Below are 15,532 nucleotides of genomic sequence, written 5' to 3'. Positions count from 1 at the left end.
TTGTCTCACTACTTCCCCCTCCTTTGATGCCTTCCTTAAAATCCACTAATTCAACCAAGCTTTTCATCACCCCTCCTAAAATTCCATTTTTTGGCTCTGTGTCCATGCCTTGGGTATTTTACTGCGCAATGTGTGCCATGTGAATGGAAGTTGCTGATATTGAAAAGGAGAAAAGGACAAACTAAGTAAATGTTGGTAAATAAAGTAGTGGAAAAGTTGACTGAATCTGTTATCAGTGAAAGTATGTGAGCATTTGGAAAAGTGTAGACTGATAAGAGCCAGCACAGTTTTGGTAACTCATGACTAACAAGCCAAATAAAATAAAATAAAAATACTGCAGATGCTGGAAATCTGAACAACAAGAAATGCTGGAAATACTCAGCAGGTCTGGCAGCATGTGTGGAGAGAGAAGCAGAGTTAACGTTTCAGGTCAGTGACCCTTCTTCAGAACTGACAAATATTAGAAATATAAAAGATTTTAAGCAAGTAAAGCGGGGGGGTGGGGCAAGAGATAACAAAAGAGGAAGTGTTGACAGGACAAGAGAATAACTGATCAGAAGGTCATGGAACAAAGGCAAACAGTATGCTAATGGTGCGCTGAAAGACAAAGCATTAGTACAGAGAGGGTGTGAATAGACTGTAAAGCACAAAGCACTCCAAGCACAAACATTAAAATAATGTTTTAAAAAACAGAAAACAGTGGGTAGGCACAGTAGAAACAAACTAAACACACTAAAAAAAACTAAAATAAACTAACCAAATAAAAAAGGAAAAAAGAAAAAATAACTAAACAATTAAAGGGGGGGGCCCAGTCATGCTCTGAAATTATTAAATTCAATCTTCAGTCTGGCAGGCTGTAGTGTGCCTAACCGGTAAATGAGATGCTGTTCCTCGAGCTTGCATTGATGTTCGCTGGAACACTGCAGCAAGCCCAGGACCCAGCCCAGATGTGAGCATGAGAGCAGTTGGGGGTGGAGGTGTTGAAATGGCCAGCAACCAAAAGCTCGGGGTCATGCTTCCGGACTGAGCGGTGTTCCGCAAAGCGGTCACCCAATCTGCATTTGGTCTCCCCATTGCAGAAGAGACCAAACCAAAGAGGTGGGGTGGATGGAACAGGGTAGGGGCCGTGGTGCAAAACAGCATCAGGTAATGTAAATTAAAAACTACTCTTGTCAAACACCTTAAGGATAGAAATGATTGGAATGGCAATTTTCACTTGTATGCACATTTAAATGAGGCACTATTAACTGGTACATTGTGGAATCCTTACTACCAGTAAAGAGTTAATAATTTATTTCACTCACCTTATCTTTAGTCTAATCTTGTTTACAACTTCATCAATGTTGGCTAAAGACTTAGGGGAGAAAGAAAAGCAAGAATGAGAACATTCAGTCTGTGAAAGGCTAAACTAGTAAAGAGCAGCTTTAAATTCAGTAAAGCAGTGACTCCTAGCGGAGCATAACAAATGCACAGTTAATCCTTCAAGCAAATATCAAATCTTTCAATCTATTCAATACAGTTCTATTATTCATATAGATCCAACTCACTCCATCTAATATAGTTAATATATGTTGGGCCATTCACTTAGAAGAATGGCTAACAGAGGATTTTTCAATGCTATTCAATTATTAAGTAACAGTCACACAAATGGCACACTAATACAGGCAAGAACAACAACTTGTATTTATATAGCACCTTTAACGTAACAAAATGTCCAAAAGTGCTTCACAGGTGCATTATAAAGCAAAAACTGACACAAGCCCACATAAAGCGATATTAGGGCAGATGGCCAAAAGCATGGACAGAGAGGTAGGTTTTAAGGAGTAAAGAAGGAAAGGGGGCAGAGAGGTTTGAGAAGGAATTCCAGAGCTCAGGGTCCAGACAGCTGAAGGCACGGCCACCAATGGTGCAACAATTAATATCGGTGACACACAAGAGGCCAGAGTTAGAGAGCATTATGGAGTTGGAGGAGGTTACAGAGAAAAGGAGGGGTGAGGCCATGGAGCAATTTGAAAACAAGGATGAGCCAATGTAGGTCAGCGAGCATGGAGTGCTGGGCAAATGGGATATGGTGCCAGTAAGGACACAGACAGCAGTTTTAGATGACCTCAAATTTACAGAGGGTAGAATGTGGGAGAGCAGCCAGGCGTGCATTAGAGTAGTCAAGTCCAGAGTTAACAAAGAGATGAGTGAGGGTTTCAGCAGCAGACGAGCTGAGACAGGGACTGAGTCGGGTGATGTAATGGAGGTGGAAATAGGCAGTCTTAGTGATGGCGCCAATATGTGGTCAGGAGCTCATCTCGGGGTCAACTATGACACCAAGGTTGCGAACAGACTGATTTAGTCAAAGACAGTTGCCAGGAACAGAGATGGAGTCAGTAGTTCAGGAACAGAGTTTGTGACGGGGAACAAAGACAATGGCTTTGGTCTTCCCAATATTTCAATGGAGGAAACTTCTACTCATCCAGTACTGGATGGTGGATAAGCAATCTGATAATTAAGCAAAAGTGGAGTAGTCGAAAGGTGGTGGTGAGGTAGAGTTGGGTGTTGTCAGCACGCATGTGAAAACTAACTGTGCTTTCAGATGATGCTGCTGAAGGGCAGCATTTAGATGAGAAATAGTAGAAGGCCTAGCATAAATCTTTGGGGGACACCAGAGGTAATGTGTGGGAGCAGGAAGGGAAGCCATTGCAAGGTAAGAATGGAACCAAATGAGTGCAGTACTACCCAACTGGATGACAGTGAAGAGGCGTTGTAGGAGGATTATGTGGTCAACCATGTCAAAAGCTGCTGACAAGTCGGGAAGGACGATCACTTCTCCTGGAACAAAAACCTATATGTTGATCAGCATCCCCTGAGGGGAATAGCCCTGGCACTAAACAGACACAATAGTAAGGCAAGAAAGTTGATCAGATTGTCTACCTGTTGAGTTCTGTGCTTTCCTCACAAGTAACTAAGGCGGCATTCACATTACAGCATCAGTAGAAAAAGACTGTCTCACAGCAACACTGCAGTTATACTGCAAATGCAGCATGAATCCAAAGTCAGCATCCAACCTGACCTCCCAAAGTGAAAATTAGTGAGACTCCCTTCGCTTCAGTGTCAGTTTAGGCACTGACATCTGACTTATCCTGCACTAGTTTTTTTTTTAATTCATTCACAGGATTTGGGAGTCATTAGCAAGGCCAGCATTTATTGCCCATCATCAATTGCAAATAGCTAGCACATTACCCAACAGTCATTTTGAAGACGATTAATTTGTACAAGGGCTGAATTGATGGCAACAATCACCAAAGATTCAGAAAACCCGATACAGGATCTTTTTAAAGGATTTGGACAACTCCATTAGATTAGCAACTCCTACTACAATCTGAAATATTCCCTTAAGGTAATTTTTTTGGACAAGTCTTATTTCCGTCCCTTACCTTTTTCTAAATGGTTTTCCTATATGCCGTATACGTTCCATGGCTAAGGGGAGGGCTGAGAACTGCTACCAAGTTCATCCCCACACCGGTGCTGCTCTGTAGCCAGTCACTCGGTAGGTATTCCATTCAACATACGTAAAAAAATTCTTCTTGGCACTTTGTCAAATCTTTACTTCCAACAAAAACCTCATAGTTGAGCTTTCTTGCTGCTTGCCTGCTCCAGAAATAACTAACAGGAGGCATCCCAGTGGGGGGGCTCCACTGAATGCACTGGGGTCCCTGACTGCTCAGGGCCACCCAATTCAAGGAAGTATGCTATTGGCTGAATATAATCCAAAGTTGTGGTACACATTGCTTCAAATGCAGCTGCTCCACAACACCTCCCTTTAAGTGATGTTACTGAAGCAACCAGGCAGTAAGGAGGTGTGACCTGGCAAGTATCCACTGGTAATGATTTGCCAGAACATCAATGAGAATCATACTGAATATATTTTTTTTAGTTATTTATAAAACAGAGCAGTGTTTTGAGTGAGAAAGTCAGCTCTCCTACCTGTGAGAAAAAGCTTGGCTTTAATTCCTTTATTTACAGTTTCCTGGTGACCTGCCATATCTGGTCTCAAACAGACAATAAGCCAATAGAAGTGACAAAGTTTTATGATAGCATCCTTTCCTATCAGCGATGGGAAACGCAGAGCTGTCTCTGATTCAAAATTCATTACAAATAAATGGCATTTACATAGCACCTTAGCACTTGGAGCCAAATGGCCCGTTTCTGGTTTGCAGACTCACTAACTCAATATATCCTCTCAGAAATGTTCAAAGGATTTCATGTAAAATCAATTAATTTGAGCACAGTCACGGTTATGTAGACAAATTCAACAGCCATCTTGTCGACAACAATGCTCCATAACCAGTAATGAGTGAATGACTTTTTTTTGCACTCTCCAGGAGTCTCACTAAGGAACTCGACACTGAATAAATGCCTCCATATGACTCAACGAATGAACTTTTTCATAAGAACACAGAATTTTTAAAAATGCCACGTAAATGAAATACACTCTGCTTTACTGCTTAATTCCAGACAACTGTCATCAAGTATCTCCTGATGGCTGGAATAGACAGTCCTTAACCTTCAGTTGACCAGAACAACATAGTCACTAGTTGGAAGAACATATGGAGAAACCACACTGCATAGAAAATAAATTCAACCATCCCTTCAGTTGTCCTACCTGTTCTGTTGGGAAAAGTGTGTTGATGTATTCCACCGCATTAAAATCAGCCCTGTCCAAGGGGTCCTGGCTGGGGAACACCTGTGTGGTTCAATGAAAATGATTTGTCAAGCACTTTATTCAATATTTATCATTCAACAACACCAAGGCCCCTATCTGACTCTGCACAATCCTCAGGAAAGAATCTGTGCAGTTTTAATTTACTTTTAGCAATTTTTTATATGTGAAGCTGAGAAAAATTATTTAAGTCTCTTACGGTTCGCAGTTTATATGCTAGCTCTTGTTTTTATTTTGCAACTTCTCCCCTTTTCCTCTCCTGAAGGCATCAACTCCTGCTCGGGTAAAATTAAGTATTCTTTACAATGCACGTTAATCCTGGAGATGAGTAGCTCTGCCTCCATCAACTGAAGATTGCCAATTCCCACACCAATTATCTGTAGCTTCTTTATTTTAAAAAAAAAAATATGGACAAGTTTGAACTACAGTTTTGAACTACAGATTCACACTGCAGGAATAGGACAGATAGCTAAAACCTTAGTTCACAAAAAAGGACCCTTTACCCAGAAAGCCTTCAGGCTGTTCTGTGTATGAACCCAGATCTCAAAAGGTAAAAAGACAACGCTGCTCCTACAAACAGATGCTCCACAACCACCTACTGACTTCTTGATTTTAAAAACTCATTCTGCTCCCGAGCCCTTGGTTTCCCCCCCAAAGGACAATGGGTTCTGGGTCAAAGTCCTTGGTCATTTCAATACAGTTCCAGGATCCAAGATTCAGAACCACCCTGAGTGTCTTGTTTTGAATCTTTTCCAGTATTAAATTGGGCGCAGTGATTCCAGCGTGGTCTCAACCAAGTGTCAAGGCCATCATCTTTTATGCATGGATCCACCTATATACCCCAAAATCTTATTTTACCGATGTCACTTTCTAATGAGGACACTGCCAACCAGCACAGCTAAATTTTCCTCCTGTCCATTTTATTTAAACACAATGAAGGCCAAATCATTTATTGCTCACTTTCAGTGTTTTTCCCACCAACATCCAATATTATCCATGAATCAAAGTTAAATACAATCCTACTCATCTGACATTCCTTTGAGTTGTATCCTTCTCCTTAGATTCCCAGCTTTCACACACAACTTGCCATGATCCACAAGTCATTCATTGAACTAGTCACTAACTTGCATTTGGGAGAATTCTGAAAATATTTAAAATCAACCAGTGTATAATTTTTGACTGCAGTAGAGTCGGTCAACAATAGGGCAAACTTTCGATGATATTTATGGGTGGTTTTGTCTAATGAATTCATTTCTATAGTTTTCATTTTTGGAAAAATAATGCTGTGCCTTTAGGTGTTATTACTCCAAATATGGAACTGTGGATGTTTTGGCAGGAACAGGAAGAGGATTCAATCTGCATGGTTGATTTCGGTAAACGCTGGAGTCAAAAAAAAAATTTCTAGCAAGTAGGAAAATTGTTGCATATAAAACATCTAACTAATCAAGAGGTGCTGTTTTGTTACTTTTTTTTATTCTTTCACAGGATATGAGCATCCCTGGCAAGACCAGTATTTATTGCCCATTCCTAACTGCTCAAGGTGGTGGCGAGCTGCTTTCTTGAACCGCCACAGTCCATGTAGTGTACATACAGCCACAGTGCCATTAGGAAGGGAGTTCCAAGATTTTGACCCAGTGACAGTGAAGAAAGGAAAGATATAGTTCCAAGTCAGTATGGTGTGCGGCTTGAGGGGAACTTGCAGGTGGTGGTGTTCCCATGCGTCCGCTGCCCTTGCCCATCTAAACAGTAGAGGTCACAGGTTTGCAAGATGCTGTCGAAGAACGCTTGGCTAGTTGTTGCAGTGCATCTTGTTGATGGTACACACTGCAGCCATGGTGCACCAGGGGTGGAAGGAGTGAATGCTTAAGGTGGTAGATGCCCGTCAAGCAGGCTGATTTCTCCTTGATAGTATTAAGCTTCTTGAGTGTTGTTGGAGCTGCACTCATCCAGGCAAGTGGAGAGTATTCCATCACACTCCTGTCTTGTGCCTTGTAGATGGTGAAAAGGCTTTGGGGAGTCAGGAAGCAAGTTACTCTCTGCAGAATTCCCAGCCTCTGACCTGCTCTTGTAGCCACAGCATTTATGTAGCTCGTCCAGTCAGTTTCTGGTCGATGATGAACCCCAGGATGTTAAGGGTGGAGGTCTGGCGATGGTAATGCCATTGAATGTCAAGAGGAGACAGCTAGATTTTCTCTTGTTGGAGATGGCCATTGCCTGGCACTTGTGTCACACAAATGTTACTTGCCACTTATTAGCCAAACCCTGAAAGTTGCCCAGGTCTTCTTGCTGCAGAGATGGCGTGCTTCATTATGAGGAGTTACAAATGGTACTGAACACTGTGCCATCATCACCGAACTTCCCCACTTCTGACCTTATGGTGGAGGGAAGGTGTTTGATGAAGCATCTGAAGATGGCTGGGCTTAGGACACTGCCATGAGTAACTACAGCAGAAATATTCTGGGGCTGAGATTTTTGGCCTCAAATAACCACAACCATCTTCCTCACTTTGTAAGCACAATTTTAAAACTGTTTCAGTTTCCCTTCCAATCTGGTAAGTGAAACTAGTGTCCACTATAGCACTATTCAGCCTAGAGGATCGTGGTTCAATTCTTAGTCTGTAATGCATTAGCTGATCTCAGCTACAAGGGCATGACAATTGATTCATGTCACTTGCTTAGGGAGAGGAAAAATACCAGTCAGGAAATCTATGCATGGCAAAGAATCAGGTTCAGCTATGTAACCCATTTAGTCAAATACCCTGCCGAAACCTACTGTCCAAGCTCATGCCATACTAAAGTTAGGCTGACACCCTTGAAACTGTAATCCAGCACCAGTCAGCATCTTTGGGAAAGAAAGATGCATCATCACAAGTACCAATTTTGCCTTCTTCATCCTGATTCTCTTCTATTGAAAATTTGTTGTTAAAAGATTGAAGTTTTAATGTTCCCTCTTATTGTGTACGTGCACCTACTCACTACTGGGTTTGCCTCATTTACTCCATTTTGCCCAGACTGGGGTTTGTCAATTAACAGCAGATGCACCATCACTGGGCCTGATACCTGCATGCTTCAGTTTCAGAGCTACACACATCTAAATAAAAGCTAAATAAAAGAACTGTGTTTTAAGCAAAGGGTTCAAAGCTTGTGTAACCCCTAACATATCTCCAGTGACAACCATGTACATGAAAAAACTTGCTTTGGATAGCACATTGCACAACCATCAGACATCTCAAAGCACTTTACAGCAAATGAAGTATTTTTTGAAGTGCAGTCACTGTCCTACTGCAGGAAACGCAGCAGCCAGTATGCACACAGAAAACTCCCATAATCAACAATGTGATAAGGACCTGATAATCTGTTTTTGCAATGTTAATTGAGGGATAAATATTGGTTAGGACACCAGGGATAACTCTTCCTCAAAATAGTGCCATGGGAACTTTTACATCCAACTGAGGGAGCAGACGGAGCCTCAGCTTAACGTCTCATCCGAAAGACAGCAGCTTCGACAGTGTAGCAGTCCCTCAGTACCGCACTGGGAGTGTCAGCCTTGATTTTTTGTGCTCAAGCCCTGGGTGGGAATTGAACCCGTGCAGGTCCCTGTTCAGCAAGTTTCGGCAATATGCAAAATTAAGGCAATCCAACAGTTGAAGCAAATGACTAAGAGTCGCTGTGACTGAATGCTGGACTCAGTGAGCGTTGTCAGGGATACAGCAGGGCTCTGGCAGACAGCTGTCAATAAAAACAACAAATAGCCCCTTCCTAATTTGATTCAATGTCAACCCTCACCAAGGTTAATAACAACTGCAGCCTGTTCCCACCGCTTTATAATGGCTGCCCTGTACCTGCTCTATCGCCTGCTGCACCTCCGGGGTCAAGTTTAGGACACCCTCCAACTCATCCACAAACTCCAGCTCTTCCTCCTCCATGGTGGCGGCCATCGCCAGCGAGATGCACCCTGGGATTCTGGCGGACTCCGCCCTGCGACACGTGATAGGGGTGGTGCCTGTGAAGCTGGCCGCCGTGGTCACGTGACGCGAGCCAAACTGCTGGGTATCCTCAGTTCAGTCGAGTTTCCAAACTTGCTGCAAAGAAATTGTGACGTGCATAACAATTCAATGTTTCCACTCATTTGATATAACTAATAGAACTTATTTGCAACCCAACTTATGTTTAAGAAAAAGTACGAAGCAATATTAAAATGTTGCAAGAAGTGGCTTTGTTCAGTTTGACCATTATTACTTATAAATGAATGGTTTCCCCAAGTTTAGAAAATGAATATTAATCAGTTTATATCAGCAGTTGTTGCATGTGATTCACATAGTAAAACAATATATCATAAAGATATTTCTGCACTGTAATCTGACAGGTTAACTGGAGTTATTTATATTGTGGAGATGAAAAGGAAAAACACCATCAGTTTTGGAAATCTCAAAATAGAGGCAGGTCACAAAATGATAATAGATGGGGAAGTTCATTTGACCCATCTTAATCTATTCACTCCATTGCAGCCTAAATTCTTTCCAATTCATCATACAAAAGGTTGTGACAATCTGGAACTCTCCCCCGCTGAAAGCCATTGAGACTAACTCAATTTGAAAATGTCAGAACTAAGATAAATTTTTGTTCAGTGAGGGTATTAAGGGTCTAGAGAACCAAGGTGGGTATTTGGAGTTAAAATACAGATCAGCCATGATCTAACTGAATTGTAGAACAGTCTCAAGAGGCTGAATGGACTATTCCTGTTCCTACATTTCTAAATCCAGGATTTTAACACCACTTTATCGATATATTGCTCAATCATTTTTAAAAAAGGACTTGCATGTAAGTAGAACCTTTCACAAACTCAGGACACACCAAGGCGCTTTATAACCAATGAAGCACTTTTGAAGTGCATCTGCTGTTGTAATGTATGAAATGGGGCTGCCAATTTGCACACAAGATCCCACTAACAACAATGACGCGAGGGATAACTCCCCTACTCTTCTTCAAAATAGTGCTATGGGATCTTTTACATCCACCTGCAAGAGCAGATGGGGCCGCAGTTTAATATTTCATCTGAAAGACAGCGCCTCTGACAGTGCAGCGATCCCTCACTTCTGCACTGGAGGGTCAGCCTAGATTTTTGTGTTGAAGCCTGTGCAGTGGAACTTGAACCCACAACCTTCTGGCTCAGAGTTGAGAGTGCTACCAAACGATCTACGGCTGGTCTTAGTGCAAACCTAAATGCTGGAAAATCTGAAATTAAAACAGAAAATGCTGGAAACACACAGCAGATGAGTCAGAATATGTAAAGAGAAAAGACAGGTTAACATTTCAAGTGTTTACCCATCGTGATTACATGCTTACTCAAAACTACACAAAGAAACATGCATGAGATGCAACACACCAGGAGGTGGCAGAATTGTATATTAGGAGTCATCTTGTCCCTGACTTTTATTTCGTCCTCCATTTTTCCTGTTGTGTACTCAAGAACAGCAATGTTTTGGGGCAATGTTATATAACAGATAGCAGTTTGAAAATACTAACTATGTGAAGTGGCACAGGACCAGAAAGCTGATGTTATATTGCAGCTCCAACTCACTTTCTTCCCTAGGACCATAGAGTTCTACCAATGCGTGCTTACTTGCACACACAAAGCTCTGCTCTACAGTTCTCAGATGTTAATCAATTGTTAGCAAAGAGCAAATCTCCTTTGTGCTAACAAAACCAAATAGAAATTAATTAACTTTTAAAATTTTATTTTTTTTCAAAATTCTCCCCCCTTTTTACCCCAATACCTCTTCCCAAAAGCCAAGGAAACCTGCTGGGAACAGGCTGGTAACTGGATGAAAGCAATTCAAGTGAGAAGTGAGAGTTGGAACTGGGAGTCAACAAAGCATTCAAAGACCTTCGAGGGGAAATGGAGGTTAGAGGTAGGGTGGTGGTTGGATAGAGAAGTGAAATGGAAACAGGAATTTTGGAGGAGGGGCTGATCATAGCAGTATTAGTGCAAAGGAGACCATTAAGAAGGTGAGAATGGAGCAAAGATATTCTCAATCTCAGAGACAAAAAGCTCCACAACCACCTCACACTTAGAGGTATGAATGAAATGTGGGAAAGGTCAGAGGATGCAGTTTGTCATCGAATAGGATTTGAGACTGTAATTGTCCTTTAGGATAGTGAAAGGCTTTTGACCACACTACCATTTTACCTTGGCTCAAATCTGAGATGGATATTCTGAGCTGTAAAGGAGAAAGGGTATTTCTTTTCAAATTGATGAAGAACCAAAGCTCCTTGTGGATGATGACAATAACTAGGGAAAGACTAGGGAAGCTACAATTTCCCATGTGTGTTAGTTTTCAACACCAAAGATAAGATGCAAGTGACCAGTTTATTGATTTAGAGATACAGTACTGAAACAGGCCCTTCGGCCCACCAGGTCTGTGCCAACCATCAACCACCCATTTTTACTAATCATACATTAATCCCATATTCCTACCACATCCCCTCAATTCCCCTACCTACACTAGGGGCAATTTACCTATCAACCTGCAAGTCTTTGGTTGTGGGAGGAAACCGGAGCATCTGGCAGAAACCCACACGGTCACAGGGAGAACTTGCAAACTCCACACAGACAGTACCTAGAATCGAACCTGGGTCACTGGAGCTGTGAGGCTGCGGGTGCTAACCACTGTGCCGCCCCTCGTGGTAACTGACTTTTCTTCCATGTTATCTCCTATTCTGCACCTGTTCCCAAATTAAAAGATTGTTATGGAAAAACGCTTAAGAACTATGAAGTCCTTGTTAAAGGGCAATCAAGGGAAAGTCATTTTGGGGATCTGGGGAGAGAAAAATACAGAAAGTGAGCTATCTCACATTCAGAGCTGTGAGTAAGGAAAGGCAAGAAAGATTAGTATTACATCAAAATGTTTTGGGGGGAAACGTAGCTTTGAAAAATAATTAAACATCTGACAATAACCTTAAGAAGCTTTTTAATAACACGCATTCAATACTGGGTATATTCTACTAAAAACATAGTTGCCATTTCAAGTGTTTCAAAAAGAATTAGTGCGCGTAACCAGTAGTAACAGACAGATTGTTGTGTGATTGCCAGTTTCTCATTACACAGATGATAAGTAAATATTTATCTGAAATCCTGTTTGGACACTGAACGCCTTTTGGCGGTTTGTTTTTCAGGTGCAGTTGAGTCAATGTCACTGTTTCAATGTCCTCTGTTATAGAGGCAGTGCTTATCAGGACATAAGGAGACTTAACAAAAGGAACAAATGTAATTCGGGAGCACGAGTGAGCCTCTTGTACCATAGGGTCAATTGCTGTGCAAGAAAGTGGGAGATTATTGGCGCCACTTGTGCAGTAGGTCCATTGTACCAGAGGTCATTTGCCTTTTGCCATGTCACAACCACTGCACCTTGAACAATAACATCCGCAACCTATGAAATTCATTTACTATCCTTCCATTCAGGGTCAACACAACTTGTAATTGGGTGCCTGCACTGAGGTGCATAACCAGAATTTTGCACAATAATCAGATTCTGTCTTAATAGGCAAGTATTTATCAGAATTTAAAACAGTCAATAAAAGATACGATTCATTCCTTTACTAAATGTAAAAAGATTTCATTTGTACAGTATGCATTTGCATTTATCTAAATTATGTTTGTTTATTTGCCTACATATTTTCTTCGATTCAAATCATTTTCTGTAGACTAAATGACAACTCATTCAAAACATATTGTTGGGTTTCCAGCCCGGTAGTTTGCAATGTTTTCCCAGCAGGAACCATTTATTTGACGAACCTATTTGGAGAGGAAGATCAGGGGTAAAACAGGGCAGGATTTTCCATCTGGGCTTCTGGACCCTGCTGTCAGGGTGAAATGTGGGTCGGAAGCCTTCACTGTGTGAGGAAACAGTCACTCATTGTGATTTTCCCGGAGTGGCCAATTAATGGCCAGAGGATAGGCTCGCTGTCCAATTAGGGATGGCGGGCAGCCCTTGAAGCTGGAGGGCCAATCACAGGCCTTCCAGCTTGAAAGCAGTAGCAGGCTGCAAAGGAAGTTAAGTAACGGCGAGGGTGCTTCAAAATGGAGGCAGCTTCTCTCCAACTTTTTTAAAGTTTAAATTTTAAAAACAGGTATTGCAGCCAGGCCTCCACTGTGGGGGAAAGGGGTGTTGATGGTGGGGGTGGGGGGAAGGGCTCTCTATAGGGTGGTTTGCATTTGCTGCAGAATGCAGGCAGGCAGGGAGCGCCGTTAGCCTGTCTAGAGCACAGGCACCCCCCACCTCCGCCCCCTCCCCCCCCGCCCACCGCCTGCGTCTAGGCAGATAAAGTGGCCCCCATGCCAACTAGAAAATCCCTGCCATCCCCACCCCCATCCCACCTCTGAGAAACTGGCCCAGGGCGGGATGGAGCTGGGGAACCGGCATGCAAGTTAGCAGCTCTTCTTAGTGTTTACCCGCCTCCAAGCCTGGCCCCAGCGAAGCCTAAAAATCAAGCCCTTGATGTTTCACAGGTGGCACTTTCAAAAGGGCTACTGAAGTTGGCTGTTAGTCGTCAGTCATGTGTAAGCCTGACTGACAGTGGCTGACAGACACCCGTTCAGTTATGCAAGAGCATCGCAGCCAAGCCAATTCCTATTGTCAATCAGTATCGCTGCAAACACACTTGAGCAGGGGTCACTGCCCAAGCTGAGATTTGCTGACACTGCACAGATTAGGGTCAAGAATGATTCCCAGATCAAAGAACCTCAGCTACTCAATTGCTAGGCTCAAGGACATTGGTCTATCTGCTTCAAAGCAGCAAAGACGTAGAGGTGACCTGACGGAGATCTATAAAATAAGTAAAAGCTGGATAGTGTACCTCGTGATAGATTATTCCAGTTTAACAGATTATCGAGGATTGTGGTCATAAACTATATAAGAGCAGGAATAGACAGGATGTGAGGCAGTATTTTTTTTCCCTGTTTGACAGGCTTGTGAGCAAAGTTATAGCTCATGGAATGAAAGGGAGAGTAGCAACATGGATATGGAATTGGCTGAGTGACAGGAAACAAGGAGTAGTGGTTAATGGATGCTTTTCGAGCTGGGGGAAGATATGTGGTGGAGTTCCCAGTGGTCAGTGTTGGGACCCTTGCTCTTCCTGATGTAGATTAATGACCTAGACCTTGGTGTAAATGGCACAGTTTCAAAGTTTGCGGATGATACAAAACTTGGAAGCATTGTGAACTTTGAAGAGGATGGTGTAGAACTGCAAAAGGGCACAGACAAGTTGGTGGAATGGGCGGATAGGTGGCAGATGAAATTCAATGCAGAAAAATGTGAAGTGGTTCATTTTGTTAGGAAGAACGTGGAGAGACAATATAAAATAAATATAAAACAATTCTAAAGGGGGTGCAGGAGCAGAGGGACCTCGGTGTATATGTGCATAAATCATTGAAGGTAGCAGGACAGGTTGAGACAGCGGTTAATAAAGCATACTGTATCCTGGACTTTATTAATAGGGGCAGTGGGTACAAGAGCAAGGAAGTTATGTTGAACTTATATAAGACACTAGTTCGGCCTCAGCTGGAGTATTGCATCCAGTTCTGGGCGCCACACATTAGAAAAGACAAGAGGGCATTGGAGAGAGTACAGTAAAGATTCATGAGAATGGTTCCAGCGATGAGTAATTTCAGTTATGAAGATAGATTGATGGATTGGAGAAGTTAGGACTGTTTTCCTTGGAGAAGAGAAGGCTGAGAGGTGATTTGATAGAGGTATTCAAAATCGTGAGGGGTCTGGACAGAGTAGGTAGAGAGAAACTGTTCCCACTCGTGAAATGATCGAGAAACAGAGGGCACAGATTTAAAGTATTTAGTAAAAGAAGCAAAAGCAACATGAGGAAAAAAATTTTCACGCAGCAAGTGATTAAGGTCTGGATTGCGCTGCCTGAAAGTGTGGTGGAGGCAGGTTCAATTGAAACATTCAAAATTAGACTGTTATATGAAAAGGAAGAATGTGCAGGGATACGGGGAGAAGGCAGGGGAATGGCACTAAGTGAATTGCTCTTTTGGAGAGCCAGTGCAGACACGATGGGCCGAATGGCCTCCTTCTGCGCTGTAACAATTCTGTGATTCTGAGTATTGAGCCTCAGGGATAGATTGACTGCTGCTGCAGTGGGTGCTGACCTTCTGAATGCCTTCAAGAAGGAGCTTTTTTTTAACTATTCGTTCGTGGGATGTGGGCATCGCTGCCCATTTATTGCCCATCCCTAAAGCTGAGTGGCTTGCTAGGCCATTTCAGAGTCAAGCACATTGCTGTGGGTCTGGAATCACTTGCAGGCCAGACCAGGTAAGGATAGTAGATTTCCTTCCCTAAAGGACATTGCTGAACCAGATGGATTTTTACAACAATTTACAGTGGTTCATGGTCACCATTAGGATCGCCTTTTAATTCCAGATTTATTAATTGAATTCAAATTTCACCATCTACCGTGGCGGAATTTGAACCCATGTCCACATTTACCTGGGCCTCTGGATTACTAGTCCAGTGACATTACCACTACACCACTGCCTCCCCAGAACTGGACCAGTTCTTGACTGAGGCAGAGATTGCATCATATAGAAGGTCCTTTCAGTTAACACCTGGAGAGGAATTTTCTAGAATCTTATTTATCTTATTGGCCCTGGGTTTTTTTGCCTCCCTTAGGATTGTGGGAGCACGGGGAGTGGAGGGAGGAAGTTTAGTCACGATGTACCTGCCATTATGGAGTAGGGCAGGCCTGTCAATTTTGTTCATACGTTCAAATCATGAACGGAATCTGGGACTATATGTTTTAACTACTCAGT

The 15,532-nt window shown here is 42.5% G+C and overlaps 1 protein-coding gene across 2 annotated transcripts in view; it reads right to left on the bottom strand.

Moving 5' to 3' along the window:
• Positions 1-8,727, bottom strand: part of vps53 (VPS53 subunit of GARP complex) — a 258,571-nt gene extending 249,844 nt beyond the window's left edge. The window contains exons 1-3 of one of the 2 annotated variants that reach the window (XM_068010509.1): positions 8,553-8,727; positions 4,655-4,735; positions 1,305-1,354 (exon numbers count right to left, since the gene is read on the bottom strand). In XM_068010509.1, the coding sequence (XP_067866610.1) occupies positions 1,305-1,354; positions 4,655-4,735; positions 8,553-8,648 (227 nt within the window). In that variant the 5' untranslated portion in view covers positions 8,649-8,727. The remainder of the gene's footprint in view (positions 1-1,304; positions 1,355-4,654; positions 4,736-8,552) is intronic. The other variant, XM_068010508.1, reaches the window with a different exon arrangement.
• Positions 8,728-15,532: the final 6,805 nt, after the last annotated feature.

Source organism: Heterodontus francisci, chromosome 30 (genome assembly GCF_036365525.1).
Source record: "Heterodontus francisci isolate sHetFra1 chromosome 30, sHetFra1.hap1, whole genome shotgun sequence".
NCBI lineage: Eukaryota > Metazoa > Chordata > Chondrichthyes > Heterodontiformes > Heterodontidae > Heterodontus > Heterodontus francisci.
This window is presented reverse-complemented; position numbering and strand designations above follow the sequence as displayed.